Below are 21,267 nucleotides of genomic sequence, written 5' to 3' on the forward strand. Positions count from 1 at the left end.
TAGAAAAATTTCTTCCCTTTCGCTCTTTGGTGGTGTGTCACCCGATCACCCTAAGGAACAAGCCGCCCATGTTTACCATCATGTTTAACATTTACAGGAGCTCAGTGAATTCCAGTGTGGTACCGTGATGCCACCTGTGCAACAAGTCCAGTCGTGAAATTTCCTCGCTACTAAATATTCCACTGTCAACTGTCAGTGGTATTATAACAAAGTGAAAGTGACTGGGAACGACAGCAACTCAGCCACGAAGTGGTAGCCATGTAAAATGACAGAGCGGTATCAGCGGATGCTGAGGTGCATAGTGCAGAGTCAATCGCTACAGACCTCCAAACTTCATGTGGCCTTCAGATTAGCTCAAGAACAGTGTGTAGAGCTTCATGGAATGGGTTTCCATGGCCGAGCAGCTGCATCCAAGCGCAATGCAAAGCGTCGGATGCAGTGGTGTAAAGCAAGCTGCCACTGGACTCTCGAGCAGTGTAGATGTGTTCTCTGGAGTGACGAATCACACTTCTCCGTCTGGCAATCCGATGGACGAGTCTGGGTTTGGCAGTTGCCAGGAGAACGGTACTTGTCTGACTGCATTGTGCCAAGTGTAAGGTTTGGTGGAGGGGGGTTTATGGTGTGGGGTCGTTTTTCAGGAGTTGGGCTCGGCCCCTTAGTTCCAGTGAAAGGAACTCTTAATGCTTCAGCACAACAAGTTGACTCCGTCCGTCTCTCTCTATATATATATATACAGTGAGCGAACATTTGGACAGCGGACAGTGTTTTTCCGGTGTTTTCTTTATATTTTGTAAAATTAAATATTAAAATGGCCTCAAAGAATGTGCAGCAAAGGCGCAGTGATGAGAAAATGAACAAATCTATTACTATCTGTTGCTGTATAATTACTCCTGCCAGTAGCTGTCACTGTGTATCAGACAGAGGAGACAGTGAGTGAGAGAGAAGAAGGAAGTCGGCTGAGTAAAGTGTTCTTTATTTCATGCAATTACACCTACAAAATACAACACTATTGAAATAAAGAAGAAAATAATAGAGAAATTTGAGAGTTATTGTTGTTTCTGGTAGATACATTTTATAAAAAAAAAAAAGGAAATTTATTATTTACATTCACGTACTGTACTGAAATGTGATGTGTGTTTTTATGTACAAGACAGTACTACTGTGTATTGTTGTTTATTATGGTTTATTACATTAATGTCTATTCTATAATTTAAGATTTAAAGGAAAATATACTTGTATTTATAACAAAAAAGACCATTTAAGACATTAGAAAGGTTAGGTAAGGGGGTGGTTTGGGAGGTCTGGCACGGATTAATTCTGTTTACATTATTTCTTATGGGAAAAATAGGTTTAACTAACAAACATTTTGACTTATATACAGCCCTTTGGAACCAATTAAAGTCAAGGATCTACTGTATTGCAAACCCTCATGGAACTCTAAATTGATTAAGCAGCCTATAAAAGTTTTACTTATTATTAAAACATTTGCAAGTTAGAATTATTTGCCTAAAACTCTACATTAATGATTCTGTTCTAATCTTCTGCAACAGCATCAGCATCTCCCCCACAAACCCCAAATGGGTTTCTGACCCCAAGACTAAAAACAGCAGGGTTGATCTCTGGATTTTATCTAGAACTTATACTAATAATAAATGGCTGAACCAAGCATGCAATTGTTTATCATAAAAGCCTTATGGGAGGTTTAAAGCATTAATAAATGAATAAAACATGCATGAGTTTACCTGCACTCTAGTGACATGAAGGTACATGATACAAGCTACAAGGAAACAGATGCAGAAAACCAGCAGCACCAACACTACAGTTCCCCTGAGACAAAGCAGTTCAGCAAAAGAAAGAAAGAAAGAGGAGAACGGAGATGTTAACGGAGGGGCTTAAAAAGTATGTAATAAGCTTTAACAAAAAAAATACATCAAACAAAGCAAGAGCAGATTAAGAATTAGCAGAAGGGCAGGACAGATCTAAAAATCTGTAAGCTTGTATGGGTCAGTAGGCATGATTTTCCTTCCCTTATTGTTCACTAAAAGCAATGAAATGTTTTCACTTCTTGAGGAAAAATGAACACAATTTCAATTTAAAACTGACTGTAGACTGTACATTCTTGGCTAAAATGTATGTAAGATTACAGTATGATGCTGGTGCCATGAATATGCACATTTAAAAATTAAGTGTCTAAAATAGACTAAACACAATGCAAGCAATTAAGGGTTAACGGCATTCCCCAGGAGATTAAACAGTGTCAGCTTAAACCAGCAACCTTCTGATTACTGGTCCAGGTCCTTAACCACCAAGCTACCACTGCCCAAAATATGTCAGCAGTGCAGAGCATGTTGGCAAAAGATTAACAGCCAGGTATCTAATATGCACAGCTGGCCATGCCTATGGGGGTTCTTCATAAATGAGGTTCATCACTGCTGCTGTAAATGTGACCTTGCTGCCTGGTCAAGTGGTGGATAATTAACAAAGGGCATTACATGTCTTTCTGTATGTAATACGATCTTCCGTGAAATTCCATCACTGGTGAATATAGGTGGCTGCCAACTGCACTGCATGCATGTCGAAAGGGACACGTAATAGTCTGCGACTCTCCTTGGATAGGGTTGGGGTGGTGCAGGGGGCAGAACTGAACAATTGTGAATTATAATATACTAGATTGGGAGAAAAGAGCAAAAATGCAAAGAAATATATTTGTAAAGACTCATGCCTGGGCACATGCCTGGGCACCAGAGGGCGCTACTGACTATACAAAGAGGTCCTAACAGAGGAACCAGGTTCATTTGGAGCGCTGCTATTGCTTTCTATTTGAGGCTGTTTTTTCTATGATTAGTCCTAAGGCTATGTTTTTTAACCCTAAATTGCCAAACTGCACAGGAAAACAGCTTGTGCTGATCAGGATTCAGTGTACAAGAATGCAGTCATGCAAAAACAGAAAAGAACCTACCCAAACTAAGCTGAAATCATATTCTTTATTTTATATAGTTGATTTTATACACCTGTCAACAACGGGTGTGGCCAAATGACCTAAAGCCAGCAGTCAGAAGAAGTATCAACATACATTTGGCCATGTCGTCTGTATAACTATTAAATAAGAAGACAGGGTTGTGTGTGAGAGAGGATTATTGCAAAGGAAGGATTCAAGCCAGCCCATTGGTAGCAAGCAGAGTTTGAGATGGCAGTGACACTTTTAAAGGTCATGGGGTGTAGCAGTTAGTTTTCACAGTTAATATAGTATAATTTTATACATTAGCCTATTACTGACTTGGACAGTGTGAACATGCAGAATGTTAGTTATAGCTTAGTCATTACTAGTAGACATGCCCAGAATCTGGTGTTAAATGACAAGTATTCTTATTAGTCTTGACAATTAGCTTAATTTAGTATAAGCTAGTGACAGGCATGTGACAGTAGCATCAACAAAAACAAACCTCTTAGCATAAAAAGCCACCAACAATATTAAATCACAAACCAGAACAGAATGTGATGTCTGTATGTGACAGCAATATACAGCCAAAAACCATACAGTTTAAAATTGGCTTACCATTCAGAGATTGTGAACATTAGCATTAAGCTAGCTTAAAGGCAGGTATGGATAGAAATGTGGTTAAAAGATGGTATTTACTGTGGCATGATGAGAAGATAGACAAGGCCAAACAAGGCAGCTAGAATTAGTGAGAGCACGACCGCTCCAGTGAAGTATTCATCAGGGATGAGAAGATACTGAAAAAGAAAAAGAAACGCACACACACAATGGATTAATTCTTTATTTTTCTTGAAACCAAGAACAATAAAGTCAGTAATAACTTTTGTCAAAGTGAGTCTGGTTCCACCAGGAAACAGTGGGCGCAAGGCAGAAACGTCGTTACTTACAGTAGACTAAGTAACTTCACATGTTGAATGAATGAATTTCTTACTTTCTTATTATAACAAAAAGCTTTTTTATATCTATTAAGTCTGTATACGGAGTATAACAGAGCTGGTGATTAGTGTGCATCCAGCTGCACTATCATCTGATCACTAGTCCAAGCACAAAATAATTTTTAACTTCATGATGGTGGTTCATCAGGACTGGTGTGTTTAAAACAGCATCTCACCCTCTTCTCTCGCTCAGAGCACTTGTACATCAGTGTGAGGAAGTGTAAATCAGCTGTGTCTGACTCCGTCTGACGGGCCTCTATAAGCCGGCCAATATAGCGGTTGACCCTCGTGCCAGGGCTGCTTTGGGTCACGTTGGCCGACACCGCCGTTCGATTTCGTAGCTTCTCAGGAGCCGAACGGAACGCTCTCCTCTGTGGACAGATCAGAGAAAATCCTCTTAATCAGACTGATCAGGATATCTTCAAAACTATTAATCATTGTTTATAATTATATGAGTCATCTTTCTGTTGCATGTACAGTGGTACATTGTAACTTAACGTCCCCTAAACTCAGAATCTTTGAAACTCAACACACGTCGTTGAGAAATTTGTACCCTTAAACTCAACGTTTCCCTTAAACTGTGTTCAGTTTTTTTTTTTTTTTAAAGGATTTATTTAATTTCAAATTAACAATGAACAGTTGCTTTGTTCAGTGCTCGGCTTGAGCGGTGCAGTAATACGTCATCAAAGTGTGAATATGAGACGAAACTGCATTTGTGTGGAATAACCGTCAGATTCACTCTGAAAGCTCCACATGTATCTGTGTTTTCCTCACGGTTTCATTTTTAAACTTGTGTTACAGCTCGGGGATCTGAAAAAATTGCAAGAATCAGCTTTTTATTTCAGTGTGTTTATATTATATTTGTGTTATTTTCAGTGTATAAGTGTCAAAAATAACCCCAATATTTTACATAAGGCTAAAATACATGCAGTTCCACGGGACCATGGAACGCATTAACAGGTTTCCCATACATCCTTATGGGAAAAAACACCTCGGAACTCAACGCCTTTTAAACTCGACGCCAGTCCCAGAACCAACTGACATTGAGTTTCAGGGTACCACTGTACATTAGTGCTGTTTATGTAAGATCTTGTATGTTGTTTCTATAATAAAAATTAATAACAAATTAATACAATTATTTTATTAATTAATGAAATTAATTAATTAAACTCAAACTGAAAATAAACACATCTAACAAATATCTTTAAAAAATAGAGGTAAAATCCTACAAATAATATTAAAAAGGCTAAAAAACTACTGTAAAATCCAAAATAATACATAATACAAATTAAAATATAATAAAAATCAATACAAATAAAAAATATACAATTCATAATAATTCCATGCTATTAGTTGTGACATTCTTTTAATAAATATAATAGGGGTTTTATTTTTTATCTGTATTTAATTACAGAAATATTGGATTAGCATCATTTTAATGGAGTGCTTCAACTGTGTTCCCGAACATTAAATCTAAATCTATTAAAATATATTTGGAATGGGGTAACATAGGAGATTTGTCAGCATGTACGTGCACCTGACAGATCTGCAATGTCAACATAAATCAACCCCGAACTAATTCTGCTTCTACCCAGGATTAGTATGATGTTCCTAATAAAGTGACCAGTAACATGTGTTTTTGTATATGTGCACCTTTTATTTTACTGAAACATAATAATCTGTTCAATAGAAACACATAGAAACACACACACACACACAAACTCTCTCTCTCTCTCTCTCTCTCTCTCTCTCTCTCTCTCTCTCTCTCTCAGAAGTGTGGTACCTTGTCTCCATCCTCACAGTTCATCACGTTGGAGAACGGGATCTCAGCTTTGAACATTTTGCGGCAGTGCATGAGCTGAACCAGCAGGTAGCACACTGTTTTAAACTTCATCTTTTTGGCAGGCTTGATGTCTGATAGAATCAGTCCAGGAAAGATCTGAAGCAAACACACAGAGGAAACAATTCAATACAACTTTTTCTACATCAACAGAAAACTTTCTCTGAATGACAGTGTGCTAGTAAGCATGAACATTCTGCCAAATTCTTCTATTAACTGATTTTATAATGTACATTTACCATGTATATTTATACATACATACACACACATATAAATACATATATACACACAAAAATACATACAGTACATACACATGTACAGTATATAAATACATACACACATACACTGATCAGCCATAACATTAAAACCACCTCCTTGTTTCTACACACATTGTCCATGTTATCAGCTTCACTTACCATATAGAAGCACTTTGTAGTTCTACAATTACTGACTGTAGTCCATCTGTTTCTCTGCATGGTCTGTTAGCCCCCTTTCATGCTGTTCTTCAATGGTCAGGACTCTCCCAGGACCACCACAGAGTAGGTATTATTTGGGTGGTGGGTCATGCTCAGCACTGCAGTGACACTGACATGGTGGTGGTGTGTTAGTGTGTGTTGTGCTGGTATGAGAGGATCAGACACAGCACGGCTGATGGAGTTTTTAAACACCTCACTGTCACTGCTTGACTGAGAATAGTCCACCAACCAAAAACATCCAGCCAACAGCGTCCCGTGGGAAGCGTCCTGTGACCACTGATGAAGGTCTCAAAGATGACCAACTCAAACAGCAGCAATAGATGAGCGATCATCTCTGACTTTACATCTACAAGGTGGACCAACTAGGTAGGAGTATCTAATAGAGTGGACAGTGAGTGGACATGGTATTTAATGATCCACTCATACCAGCACAACACACACTAACACACCACCACCATGTCAGTGTCACTGCAGTGCTGAGAATGATCCACCACCCAAAAAATACCTGCTCTGTGATGGTCCTGTGGGGGTCCTGACCATTGAAGAACAGGGTGAAAGCAGGCTAAAAAGGTATGTAGAGAAATAGATGGACTACAGTCAGTAATTGTAGAACTACAAAGTGCTCCTATATGGTAAGTGGAGCTGATAAAATGGACAGATGAGTGTAGAATGAGTGCCTACAATATATGGACAGTGGTAGCCTAGTGGGTAGAGCTTTGGGCTATCAACGGAAAGGTTAAGAGTTTGAATCCCAGCTCTGCCATGCAGCCACTGTTGGGCCCTTAAGCAAGGCCCTTAACCCTCTCTGCTCCAGGGGCGCCATTCAATGGCTGACCCTGCGCTCTGACCCCAGCTTCCGAACAAGCTGGGATACGCGAAGAAAGAATTTCGTTGTACTGTACATCTGTATATGTATATATGACAAATAAAAGCATTCTATTCTATTTAAAAGTATGTGGACACCCCTCCAACTATTCTTTTAATTATTCACCTCTCCCAACTCCAGTGGCCTCCACAAAGCCCTGACCTCGGACTCAATGAACATCTTTGAAATAAACTAGAAAATAAATTGCTAACCTCACAAAATGAACTTTCCCACAGACAGACTTTGAAATATTGTGGAAAGTCCGCTCAGAAAAAGGTTTTTCTAATGATACCTGGGGGTTTTGTCACTATGTCACTCAGAGGCAATCACATGGCTTGGGGCTACACTTGGTGCCTACTGCCCCTTTACAGGGATAGTCAGCAGGGCAGAAATGAAAAATCCAAGACATTAGGAAAGCTGGTAGGGATGCAGGGTAAAGAGAACAGGTTTTAAAAGCAAGAAAGAGAATTTTAAATGAATATACAGTAATCTTTTATTGAGAGTCAGTGAAGATTGTGTGTAACGGGTGTAATAAGGTCTTATTACAAGATCAAGTGTTGCTAGAGAGCTAGACCTCCAACCATTAAAGAGGAAGTGATATTAGTCCAGACATTTACATTTATGGCATTTAGCAAATGCTTTTATGCAAAGTGACAACTGTGACCAATAATAACTGTGACCTTAAGGCTGCTAGTCCAGCAAGCTAGACCACTAAACTACCACTGTTCCTAAACAACTAGTACCAGATGCACACATACACACACCTTCCTGCGGTGAGATGGCACTATAAAGAACGTCTCAATGTCATGTTTCTGCAGAAAGGCATTCCTCTCACGTCCGTTGCCTGGCTCCACCTCATAGTCACCGTTCAGACACTCCAGCGTGGAACGTGTGATGTGCACCTTCCTGTTTGGTATGTAGATAAAGCACCACAGAAATATCACAAAATAATAATTTCTCATCATTATTGAACAGTAGAATGCATCAGTTTATAAAAAACTTGCATTTGAGGAGAATTATTTAATACAGTTATACATAGTTATAATTATTTAATAAATGTTAATACAGTGGTACCTTGTAACTCAACAACCCCTAAACTTGAAATCTCTCGAAATCTTTGAGATGCCCTTCGTCGAGAAATTTGTACCCTTAAACTCAACAAGGTGAGAAATTGTAAGAATCAGCTTTTCTAAATCTAAAATGCTTATCATTAAAAAAAGCTTAACATGACAATGTATTAAAAGAACGACACAGGAACACTAAACTTCTCCTATTTATTACAGCTCATATGTTCTCTCCACTAATGAAATTCCTCGCTTTTTGTTGTAGTACAATAAGTCATGTTAAGCTTTGTGCACCACCACACTCTTTAGGAAATAACGGCACAGCCAGCGCAAAAACGGTTTTGCAGCTTCTCATGTGAATGCGCCAGTATTCCAAGATCAAGCATCTCTACGATTAAGAAACATAAGGAAACAATAAAGAAGTAACGGTTTTAATGCATTTAACTGTTTATCAATTGTATTTCAGTGTTTTTATAGTATATGTGTTATTTTCAGTGTGTGTCAAAAACAACCTCATTATTTTACATGAGCCTAAAATTTATGCAGTTATACCAGACTTGTTTAACATGTTTAACTTGTTTCCTATACATCCTAATGGAAAAAATCCCTATTAAATCCCTTTTAAACTCAAAGCCACTCCCAGAACCAATTGACATTGAGTTTCAAGGTACCACTGTAGTCTGGAAACAGCAATTTGCAAGGAAACGGCATGTATTTAGCAAAATAATAGTGGTACAGATAACCCTAAGCCTTAAACTATTAAAATATTGTATGAGTATGAAGCATACATTCCATGTAGCATGATATTTCAAGTATGAAGCACCTTCCTTCATTTTAACATTAGGGAAGATTTTCCTTCCCACTGTTGCCCTTGGCTTATTCAGTGGTCCTAGATTCTGTAAAGGTGCTATACAGCTTAGTTCGAGCTCAGTTCGAGCTGACACAATCTGACACAACTCCCCTAACCAATCAAACAAAGAAAAGATTACAAATAACTGCTTGTGCTGGCTGGGGACTCATGTTCTCTCCAACATCCCATAACATGCCGGAAGGTTGATTCACTATTCCTAATTTCCCTCTAGGTAGGAGTGTGTGTAAATGAAAGTTTTAAAATGTGATGCATGTGATAAAATGGCCCTGGCATGGTTTATTCTTTTACATGGTTTATTTACAGGACAGAGGACAGAGCTCTGCTCTGATCAGACACAGGTTTGACAGGTTCGAGTTGGAGAATTCTCTGTCAATATTCCAGAGATCAATTCAATGTTCCAGAGATCAATTCAATGTTCCAGAAATCAATTTCATTCAATGTTCCAGAGATCAATTCAATGTTCCAGAGATCAATTCAATGTTCCAGAAATCAATTTCATTCAATGTTCCAGAAATCAATTTCATTCAATGTTCCAGAGATCAATTCAATTCAATGTTCCAGAGATCAATTCAATGTTTCAGAGATCAATTCGAGTCTGATCAATTTTGCAAGCTCATTTGATGGAACTGAAGGAAAGGAGTTTGCTGTTGTATTTTTACTCTCTGATTATGTCTGGGAGTAGCATCTTTTTTTTTGTTTTGCATTTTCAACCAATCTAGTCGTATCCAATTACCCGATTGTTTTACACATCCTCTCTAATGATGTAGACCTCCACTCCTAACCAAGAAGAGCCGTAACTAACACACACCCCCTCAGACATGTGTGCAGTAGCCGACTGCATCTGTTCACCAGCACAAGGTGAGTTTATACATGGATCAGCTTTGTGTACGGAGAGTCACACCCTGATCCTCATTATCCCTTGTCTCTGTGCAGGCGGCATTGATCAGCCAGCAGAAGTCATAATAGCATCAGCTATGAGGAATCCACTCCGGCACCCTCCCTGCAAATGAGCCAATCATTGTTCCAGTAGGCACCCAGCCTGCCGGTAGCAGAGCTGAGATTCGAACTCACAAGTTTAAGATGTCAGCTCTGGTGTGCTAGTGTGTTTTACCGCTGTGCCACCTGAGCGCCCTGGCAGTAGCATCTTTTAGCTACACAGAAACTAAGGAAGCAAACTAGCAAAGAAACTTGATTAACTACATTGTTTTTTATCTTTATATCTTGAGTAGCTCAGTTGAGTAGTTGAGTTGCCCTCGGCCTACTCAACAAGGGGTCCTCGGTTCTGGATTCTGTAAAGTTTCTATACAGATACATTTGTATTGACTGATTCTAAGCTCAGTTCAAGGTTTTCTGTTAAATAATCTGACACAATTCCTCTAACCAATCAAACAAAGAAAAGATTACAAATAACTGCTTGTGCTGGCTGGGGACTCATGTTCAAGTCCCATGTAACATGTGAAAATGCTTTTTAAACAAAATGATCTTACAAGAATAAAAAGTAACTAATTTGATACTATATTGACAATGTTTTGACAGAAATGACGCTTTGATAAAACAATGAGGAGTGTCAGACTCACCCAGGTAGGCCACCAGCCTCCATGACATTGGCCAGTGTCACGTCGTTAGACCAGACGTCATACTGCCACTTCCTGAGTCCCAGAACCCCACAGAGGACACGGCCAGTGTGTAAACCCACACGCATGTTCAGATCTACTTCGGTCGCCTCTGCCACTGACCTGAAAAAGAGACAGAAAGGAAACAAACACAGTGAGAGAGAGCAGACATAATGAAGTAATAATGATGACAATTGATTTCACAACATGAAACAGCTGCACGGTGACACAGCTGGTTGAGTGGGTGCCACACAGCAACATGAATCCTGGGGACCAGATTTCAATCCTCATCTTTATTTACTTTCTATAAGCAGCTTTGTACATTTTCTTCATGTCAGTATTGATTTTCTCCAGGTACTTAGGTTTCCTACCAGGCGCTCAAGTGGTGCAGAGGTAAAATACACTCTAAGATCTAAGGTTCAAATTTTTCATTTCTCAAAGGGTGTAATAGAACTAGTACTTGCTTTTACTATTTATAGCACTCAATAAACTGGATATCTTTTAGGAATTTGCATCAATTTGAATAGTGGCTACTCTCCCTAAACCCAAGTATAAATTTTTTTTTCTTAGATTTTTTATGGTGTATTAGAACTATTAGAACTAGTCATTTTGTTCTTACATATGCTCCCACTGGCATCATTCTGAAATATATTCACTGCTGCATAAATACTACTAAATTATAGGGCTGAATAATATAGACAAAATCTTCTATTACTTCTATTTTATAATATGAAAACGGTAAATCATTATATGTTATTTTTCATTAATAAGTTATTATCTATTTGTCCTTAAAGTCATAGCTTTGTTCTGGTCATAAAAGGTAGGATTATACCCCAGACAGGGTACCATCCAACACAAGGCTTTGCAATTAATGGTTAATATTATTCACACCGACCAGGCATAACATTATAACCACTGACAGGTGAAGTGAATAACACCTTATATAAGATAATCTCTTCATCATGGCACCTGTTAGTGGGTGGGATACAGAGCAGGATTCTCATTCTCAGCCCTGCAGTGACACTGACATGGTGGTGTGTTAGTGTGTGTTGTGCTGGTATCAGTGGATTAGACACAGCAGCGCTGCTGGAGTTTTTAAATACTGTGTCCACTCACTGTCCACTCTATTAGACACTCCTACCTAGTTGGTCCACCTTGTAGATGTAAAGTCAGAGACGATTGTTCATCTATTGCTGCTGTTTGAGTTGGTCATCTTCTAGACCTTATCAGTGGTCACAGGACGCTGCCCATGGGGTGCTGTTGGCTGGATGTTTTTTGTTGGTGGATTATTCTCAGTCCAGCAGTGACAGTGAGGTATTTGAAAACTCCAGCAGCGCTGCTGTGTCTGATCCACTCATACCAGCACAACACACACTAACACACCACCACCATGTCAGAGCTGAGAATGATCCACCACCTAAATAATACCTGCTCTGTAGTGGTCCTGGGAGAGTCCTGACCATTGAAGAACAACATGAAAGGGGGCTAACAAAGCATGCTGAGAAACAGATGGACTACAGTCAGTAATTGTAGAACTACAAAGTGCTTCTATATGGTAAATGGAGCTGATAAAATGGACAAAATTATAAACATAGAATTAGAGATTAGTTTTTAGTTGTTTTTACAATATGCATTTAAAGAGCAGAATAATTTCAGCATTAAACTTGTTGTTATGCATTCAGTGTGTTTTCTGTCTCCATTAACAAGCTCTGGTTTTATGTCGGCCTCGTTTTCTCTCCTAATGTCCTAAATAACAAAAATACAGGTCAATGCAAGTGTACCCATCATGCTGAGAGAGCATTAGAAGGTGTGTGTGGTAAAGCAAGATAAGCTGCAGGGGAGCTTCAGTGCTCACACTACACAGAGAAATGCCCGGCTGCCCTGTGTCGACTTGAGAAGAAGAGTTTCCTTATTAAAAACAGGAAGAAAACATTAAACTTATCATCTCTCTGGAATCTGAGCTTAAGAAAAGAAGTATTAAAAAATAATTACTGAGGAAAGTCACTGTAAAAAATGGCACTGAAATAAAGTCCAGTCAGTCCAGCCTGAATACCAAAAGGGTTTAATGTACAGCACACACACACATGTTTAACATTAAAACCACCTCCTTGTTTCTACACTCACTGTCCATTTTATCAGCTCCACTTACCATATAGGAGCACTTTGTAGTTTTACAGTTACTGACTGTAGTCCATCTGTTTCTCTGCATGCTCTGTTATCCCCCTTTCATGCTGTTCTTCAATGGTCAGGACCCCCAAAGAACCACTACAGAGCAGGTATTATTTGCGTGGTGGGTCATTCTCAGCACTGCAGTGACACTGACATGGTGGTGGTGTGTTAGTGTGTGTTGTGCTGGTATGAGTGGATCAGACACAGCAGCGCTGCTGGAGTTTTTAAACACCTCACTGTCCCTGCTGGAGTGAGAATAGTCCACCAACCAATATCCAGCAAATATCCAGCCAACAGCGCCCCGTGGGAAGCGTCCTGTAACCACTGATGAAGGTCTAGAAGATGACCAATTCAAACAGCAGCAATAGAGGAGCGATCGTCTCTGACTTTACATCTACAAGGTGGACAAACTAAAATTTAAAAAAGTTTAAGATGAAATGATTTTAAAACTTGCCATTTGATTCAGTTCTCTTGGACTGTATTTAATGCACTGTTGTACCTTTTTACGTCTTTTTAATGATGGGTAACAGATCATATCTAATGCTACAGCACAGTCAGCAGTTTACATCTTACAATAATATTTATTTTAACTGCATAGTTGTCCTTACCTGAGAGACAAGACTTTCCTCTTAATCTGTTTATGCTTTTAGACATGCTGACATTGTAGGACATGAGCTGCAGCTTGGGGTACAGCCAGGAAATCACTTGTTTAAACACAGCGCATGACTTTACCATTTGTAGTGTGTTCACTAATTAAACAAACATTTAAGTATAGCATGCAGCTGAGACATTTAAATAGAACCTATTTGGTAATGTGAAGCAGGCTAGACGGTCTCACAAAGCAGAACATGATGCCATGTAGCCGACCTCCTTATCCAGAACGACTTACAGAAGTGCTTCCACAGTAAACATTTCCCTACTCTAGTTTAAGTAGACAACAGTCCAAAGATACAAATCTCCTGAAACCCTGTTAGAACCTAGTTTTATTTATTTATTTATTTACATACTGTAGAAGGTAAGTGCATGTTAGTTCTCAGCTTAAGTGCTTAGTAAAGAGGTGCTAGTACAGAGAAGAGCCTGATGCATGTCTTCTTCGAGTTCTGGATGGAGGATCAATACAGCAAGACTAGCCGCTCAGGTAGCGCAGCGGTAAAAACACACGCTGGAACCAGAGCTGGGATCTCGAATACATCGTATCGAATCTCAGCTCTGCCTGCCGGCTAAGGCTGAGAGGCCACATAAACAACGATCGGCCTGTTGTTCAGATATGGGCGGGACTACGCCGGATGGGGTCTCTCTCCCATGACTGGTGCAATTACAACCTCTGCTGGCTGATTGATTGTGTCTGCACAGAGATGAGAAAAGAGTGCTCTCAGGGTGTGTCTCTCCGTACACAACGCTGAGCTGCACTGCACTCGTAAAAGTGTAGGTGATAAGATGCATACTAGCAAGACTAGTGGCTCGAAGGTTGCATGGTACATAGCGGAGTTCTCTAAGGTATCTTGGGGCTGGTCCATTTTTAGTTTTGTAGGCGAGCATCAGTGTTTTAAACTGAATGCGTGCAGCTACAGGAAGCCAGTGAAGAGAACGCAGCAGTTGGGTGATGTGGCAGTGTTTAGGTTGGTTAAAAACCAACCAGCTACATTTTAAATTAGTTGCAAACGTTTAATAGTGGACATAGGAGCACCTGCCAGGAGGGAGTTGCAGTAGTCCAGCCGAGACGTTACAACTGACCGGACAAGAATCTGATTGGCTTCCATAGAGAGAAATGGCCGAATCTTGTTGATATTGTAAAGGAGGAACTAGCATGATCTTGTCATGTTGGCTACATGAGTAGAGAAGGATGGATGGTTATCCAGGACAACAGTGACTATGCTACGTTGTAAAGAGATTCAAGTACAGATGTAAAACAAAGTCACTGGAATCTACCAGTCTGGAAAGGATTACAAAGCCATTACTAAGGCTCTGGGACAAAAACAAACCACACTGAGAGCTATCATTCAACAGTGGTGAACCTTCCCAAGAGTGCCTAAGAACGCATAGACGACTCATCCAGGAGGTCACATAAGAACCCAGACGAACATCTAAAGAACTGCAGGCCTCAGTTGCGTCAGTTAAAATCAATGTACACGATTCCACAATAAGAAATAAATAATTCCAGTAAGTGCTAACAAGCTTCTGATTCTCTCTTGTGGAATATTTGCCCATTTGTCACATCCAAAAGCTTCCAGCTCATTGAGGTTTGATGGCTTTCATGCTGCAACTCATTCATTCATTCATTTATTGCCTTGTGTTAACACCACTGTATTCTGAGCTTGGTTGTAGTGGGTCGATTCAGTGGAAGTGTGCTTGGAATTATTGTGTTGTTAGAAAGTCCAACTTTTACCAAGGTCTAATTTCACCACAGAAAGCAAAACATTCCTTCTTAAAACGCCTTGGTATTTTTGTGAATCCATGATGTCAGTCATACAATAAAACAAGGGATTAATATTTAAACATTTATGGTTTTTCTAGTGTGTTATGATTATTTTGTAAGGAAAGGCAAGTGTATTTGTATAGCACATTTGTGTAGCATAAAGAGTGGCAATTCAAAGTGCTTTACATAAGGGAAAATTAAAAGCATTAAAACATTAACCTCATTAGGAACTAAACTTAAAAACATGAAATTAGCCTATAAAAAGTAAGTGCAGTAAGATTTGGTAAAACATAAAATAATTTTAAAATAAATACATAGATAATAAAACATAAAAATAGCTTATGAAGGCTAAAGTGGACCAGACTGCCAATATTATGAAATTTTAATAACTCAGGGATCCACAGTGTCATTTTTTCATGCATTTATAAAGAAAAGAAGCAGTGGGTGAAACCTCTGCACATGTGCAAACATCACACTATGTTTTAGGAATAATGACGTTTGGGACATTAGTGGATGTTCTTACAAATGCTTTTTATGGGCACAAATTCCCAAGATCTTATGAAACGCCTTCGAGTTTTATAACCAGGATTTAAACATTTCTACATTCGGGGCACATCTCATTTCTACTGGCAGTCTGTTCCAGTTATATTTAGTGTAACAGCTAAGTGCTGCTTTCCCATGTTTAGTTTGGACTCTGGGCTCGACTAGCTGATCTGAGTCCATGGATCTAAGAGATCTACTGGGTTTATATTCTCTAAACATATCTGTGATATATTCTGGGCCGAAACTGTTCAGTGATTATAGACTAGTGGGCAAAACTTTAAAACTCTAAAACTATAGCAGCAGCAGCATTCTGAATGAGCTGTAACTTAAACTTTAATGGTCTTGTTTATTAGGATTTTAACATCATGTTTTACACTTTGGTTACATTCATGACAGAAACGGTAGTTACTCGTTACACAGTTCACAAGTTTTAACATCAAACACAGTCATGAACAATTTTATATTTCCAATTTACCTTGTATGTTTTTGGATTGTGCAGACACAGGGAGAACATGCAAACTCCACACAGAAAGGACCCAGACCACCCCACCTGGGGATATATTTCCAATTTACCTTGTATGTTTTTGGATTGTGCAGACACAGGGAGAACATGCAAACTCCACACAGAAAGGACCCAGACCACCCCACCTGGGGATCGAACCCAGGACCTTATTGCAGTGAGGTGACCACCCACTGAGCCACCGTGCCGCCCTATTGGTCTTGTAGTCTTATGTCACATTACCCTTCATTCTGACAGAGTCTAAATTTACAATATATCACCTTACTCAAAGTTCTTTCAACAGTTTAACTGCTTGAGATGTTTGTAAAAGGAGCAGTCTTGGTGGCAGAGGCTGCATCTGTTAGTAAACCTCCAGCAGGGAGGTAAGCCATTGAGAGATGCATGTTTGTATGAAAAGAAACAATTGTGTTGCATTTTTTCTATTATGATATTATAATAACTCCACAGTGTCATTTTTTCATGCATTTATAAAGAAAACAAGCAGTGGGTGAAACCTCTGCACATGTGCAAACATCACACTATGTTTTAGGAATAATGACGTTTGGGATATTAGTGGATTTTCTTACAAATGCTTTTTCGACTGAATGGGCATAAATTCCCAAGATCTTGTGAAAAGTCTTCGCAGAAGTAAATGCCAATTGTTTTCAAAGAGGGTGTTGTGGAAAAATATGGTCGGATGATAAATGATTAGATAGAAGATTACAGTTGACTGAATAGGAGAATTTACTGGCGTAATCATGGGTTCTTACAGCATTGGAATTGCTGAAGAACAAGGAACAGAACTTTGGGCCCCCCTTTATACTCTATGCTCTAATCACATTACATTGGGTGTTGGACTTTGGAACCTCCATTCTGTGCTAACTGTTGTTTCTTATCTGCTTACCACATTTAACATTTTACAGCTTAACGACAGACATGTTGCTTATCTCTGTACTTTAGACTCCCAGCCGAATCTCAAGCAACATTATTAGAATTTAACAACTATAAAGATTTAATGCACAAGCAACATAATACAAACATCCAGGTTATATCAAGCACAAAATCAAATTTTCCATAACAGTGTACAACAAGGAGTCCATGAGGATTTGTAGTTTAGCCACATAAATACAAAATAAAGCTAATTATCTGAGTTTTATTTTTTATAATTACTATACACCAATTAGGCATAACATTATGACCACCTTTAAGGCATGGACTCCACTAGACCCCTGAAGGTGTGCTGTGGTATCTGGCACCAATATTTTAGCAGCAGATCCTTTAACTCCTGTAAGTTGCGAGGTGGGGCCCCCATGGATTGAACTTGTTTGTCCAGCACATCCCACAGATGCTCGATTGGATTGAGGTCTGGGGAATTTGGAGGCCAAGTCAACACCTCCAACTGTATCAAAGTAACATCCACATGGATGGCAGGACCCAAGGTTTCCCAGTAGAACATTGCCCAAAGCATCACACTGCCTCCGCCAGCTTGCCTTCTTCCCATAGTGCATCCGGGTGCCATGTGTTCCCCAGGTAAGCGACGTACATGCACCCATCAGACCAGGCCACCTTCTTCCATTCCTCTGTGGTCCAGTTTGATGCTCACATGCCCATTGTTGGTGCTTTCGGTGGTGGACAGGGGTCAGCATGGGCACCCTGACTGGTCTGTGGCTGTGCAGCCCCATACGCAACAAACTGTGATGCACTGTGTATTCTGACACCTTTCTATCAGAACCAGCATTAACTTCTTCAGCAATTTGAGCTACAGTAGCTCGTCTGTTGGATCAGACCACACGGGCCAGCCTTCACTCCCCACGTGCATCAATGAGCCTTGGCCGCCCATGACCCTGTCGCCGGTTTACCACTGTTCTTTCCTTGAACCACTTTTGATAGATACTGACCACTGCAGACCGGGAACACCCCACAAGAGCTGCAGTTTTGGAGATGCTCTGACCCAGTCGTGGAGCCATCACAATTTGGCCCTCGTCAAACTCGCTCAAATCCTCACGCTCGCTCATGTTTCCTGTTCTAACACATCAAATTTGACGATAAAATGTTCACTTGCTGCCTAATATATCCCACCCACTAACAGGTGATGAAGAGATAATCAGTGTTATTCACTTAACCTGTCAGTGGTCATAATGTTATGCCTGGTCGGTGTATAGCTGTTTGATTTGACAAAACTGTTGTATCTAGAGGGTCCCAGTTTGGAAATAAATAAATTTTTCTACTAACATTATTCCTAGTAACATTTAAATGTTCTTTTTTGAAGAAAAGCTTAACTTTTCATTACAAAGAACCTTCTATGTCCAAAACAGCTAAATGATTTTATTCCTGTTGGTTAAAAAAAGTATTGCATCTCATGGACAGAAACACAGCTCTTTACCATGTGCTTCTGAAGAGAACGTTTCTTGTGTGAGATCACAACTCTAGATGTGAGATCTCTCTGCTTTGGGCTTTGCTACGTTCGACAAAATGTGAGAACTTGTTAGTAAAATGTGGAATGTAAAATGTTGGTAAAACAGGTGGAAATGTCAAACTCAGAGTCACTATTTTAAAAGCAGAAATTGTCTTATTAGTAACCATAAATTTACATGACGTTTTATTTTTAGATACATGCTAGATACATACCTGCTACATCTGTATAGACTGTGTGGCTATAGTACATACACTGATCAGCCATAACATTAAAACTACCTTGTTTCTACACACACTGTCCATTTTATCAGTTCCACTTACCATATAGAAGCACTTTGTAGTTCTACAATTACTGACTGTAGTCCATCTGTTTCTCTGCATGCTTTTTTAGCCTGCTTTCACCTTGTTCTGCAATGGTCAGAACCCCCACAGGTATTATTTAGGTGTTGGATCATTCTCAGCACTGCAGTGACACTGACATGGTGGTGGTGTGTCAGTGTGTGTTGTGCTGGTATGAGTGGATCAGACACAGCAGCGCTGCTGGAGTTTTTAAATACCGTGTCCACTCACTGCCCACTCTATTAGACACGCCTACCTAGTTGGTCCACCTTGTAGATGTAAAGTCAGAGACGATCGCTCATCTATTGCTGCTGTTTGAGTTGGTCATCTTATGTATGTGGGGGTGAAAACTTAAGCTCAGGCAGGTGAGTGTGTGTATGCAAGCATGCAGTTGGCAGCGTCCAAATACTACACCATATATATATATATCCCACGTCCTTGTTTCTACACTCACTGTCCATTTTTTCTGCTCCACTTACCATATAGAAGCACTTTGTAGTTCTACATTTACTGACTGTAGTCCATCTGTTTCTCTGCATGCTTTGTTAACCCCCTTTCATGCTGTTCTTCAATGGTCAGGACTCTCCCAGGACCACTACAGCAGGACCACTGTCACTGATGGACTAAGAAAAGTCAACCAACCAAAAACATATCCAGCCAACAGCTCCCCGTGGGCACTGATGAAGGTCTAGTAGATGACCAACTCAAACAGCAGCAATAGATGAGTGATCGTCTCTGACTTTCCGTCTACAAGGTGAACCAACAAGGTAGGAGTGTCTAATAGAATGGACAGTTAGTGGACACGATATTTAAAAACTCCAGCAGCACTGCTGTGTCTGATCCACTCATACCAGCACAACACACACTACCACACCACCACCATGTCAGTGTCACTGCAGTGCTGTGGTGGTCCTGTGAGAGTCCTGACAATTGAAGAACAGCATGAAAGGGGGCTAACAAAGCATGCAGAGAAACAGATGGACTACAGTCAGTAATTGTAGAACTACAAAGTGCTTCTATATGGTAAGTGGAGCTGATAAAATGGACAGTGAGTGTAGAAACAAGAAGGTGGTTTTAATGTTATGGCTGATCAATGTATATAAACCCTGTGGCCAGTTAATATATTTTTTTTTCTTATTAGCTCACAGGTGTGTATTATTTTGTTGTGACAGGACAGTTTTAAAAAATAAAAGGCAACAAATTTACACTGAGAAACCAAGAAAAGATTTATCAAAGCTGAAAGTAATATTACACAAAAAAGAAGTATATGTAAGGTAAAAAAAAAAAGTGAGTGTAATTGCAGCTCGACAGTGGTAAAGTATGTTGGGGGGATTTGCTCAGGCAGGTGTCTAATGTAAAATGAAATAAATAAAATATACTAAATATAATAAAGTCAATAATGTATTATATAATAAATTATTATTATAATTTGATAAATTATTATAATAAAAATCATTTATAATACTTTAGTTATTAAGTTATTATTTTTATAGGCTGCAATGTGAGTAACCTCCGTACCTGCCATGCTCAGATTGGCCTGACAGGTAGAGGGGGCGCAGTTGGACGTAAAGTGTAGTTTTTACAGACGTGTAGTTCTGTCTGAACTAAACCACAGCTCTTTAAAAGTCATCCCTGAGAATCTGTTTGGGATTTTTAGACTCCCTGACATACTGTCAGGTTATTTTCCTAAAGCTGTTGACACTTAATTTCAGCTTTTGTTTCCTGAATGTAAGTGAGTAAACGATAGCGTTCTTGTTTTGTAGCTGCCACAAGCATCCTTCTGTTCTATCCATGGGTGGCATGCCAGCGCCTTGATTATGTCAGTCGATGCTAATTTTCCACTTCCCCTGTTTAGGATTCCTGTTGAGTGTTTGTGTTGTGGCTTTAGTCAGCAGGACGTGTACCTCAGGACTCTTTTGTTTATTCTTTATCTTGTTACTGTGTTTTCTGTGTTACCTGGTAATCACATTATGTGGAGTGTCTGTGTTTTCTATTCTTGAGTTCTGCTTTGGGCAGCAGCTTTGGTATTTGTTTATTTATTTATTTATTTCTTGAGCTTAAATTATTTATTTAGTTATTTTTTCTTTATTTTTTCATGCTATTGAGCGACAACATAAGTGGGGAGTTACAGCCTGTGACATTAGGACCCAGTGGATCTTATACAAGCTGTCTCAAGGATGCTGGTCATCTCCTTATTTGAGTAGCTATCACAACCCAAAGCTCA

At 39.5% G+C, this 21,267-nt stretch overlaps 1 protein-coding gene across 2 annotated transcripts in view; it reads right to left on the bottom strand.

Annotated features, from left to right (window-relative positions):
* adcy1b (adenylate cyclase 1b) overlaps positions 1-21,267 on the bottom strand; it is an 88,081-nt gene that overhangs the window by 17,079 nt on the left and 49,735 nt on the right. For both annotated transcript variants that reach the window (XM_062993390.1, XM_062993388.1), the window contains exons 6-11: positions 10,627-10,785; positions 7,879-8,020; positions 5,717-5,872; positions 4,110-4,304; positions 3,638-3,735; positions 1,743-1,827 (exon numbers count right to left, since the gene is read on the bottom strand). In XM_062993390.1, the coding sequence (XP_062849460.1) occupies positions 1,743-1,827; positions 3,638-3,735; positions 4,110-4,304; positions 5,717-5,872; positions 7,879-8,020; positions 10,627-10,785 (835 nt within the window). The remainder of the gene's footprint in view (positions 1-1,742; positions 1,828-3,637; positions 3,736-4,109; positions 4,305-5,716; positions 5,873-7,878; positions 8,021-10,626; positions 10,786-21,267) is intronic.

The sequence above is a fragment of the Trichomycterus rosablanca genome, chromosome 4 (assembly GCF_030014385.1).
Source record: "Trichomycterus rosablanca isolate fTriRos1 chromosome 4, fTriRos1.hap1, whole genome shotgun sequence".
Classification (NCBI taxonomy): Eukaryota; Metazoa; Chordata; class Actinopteri; order Siluriformes; family Trichomycteridae; genus Trichomycterus; species Trichomycterus rosablanca.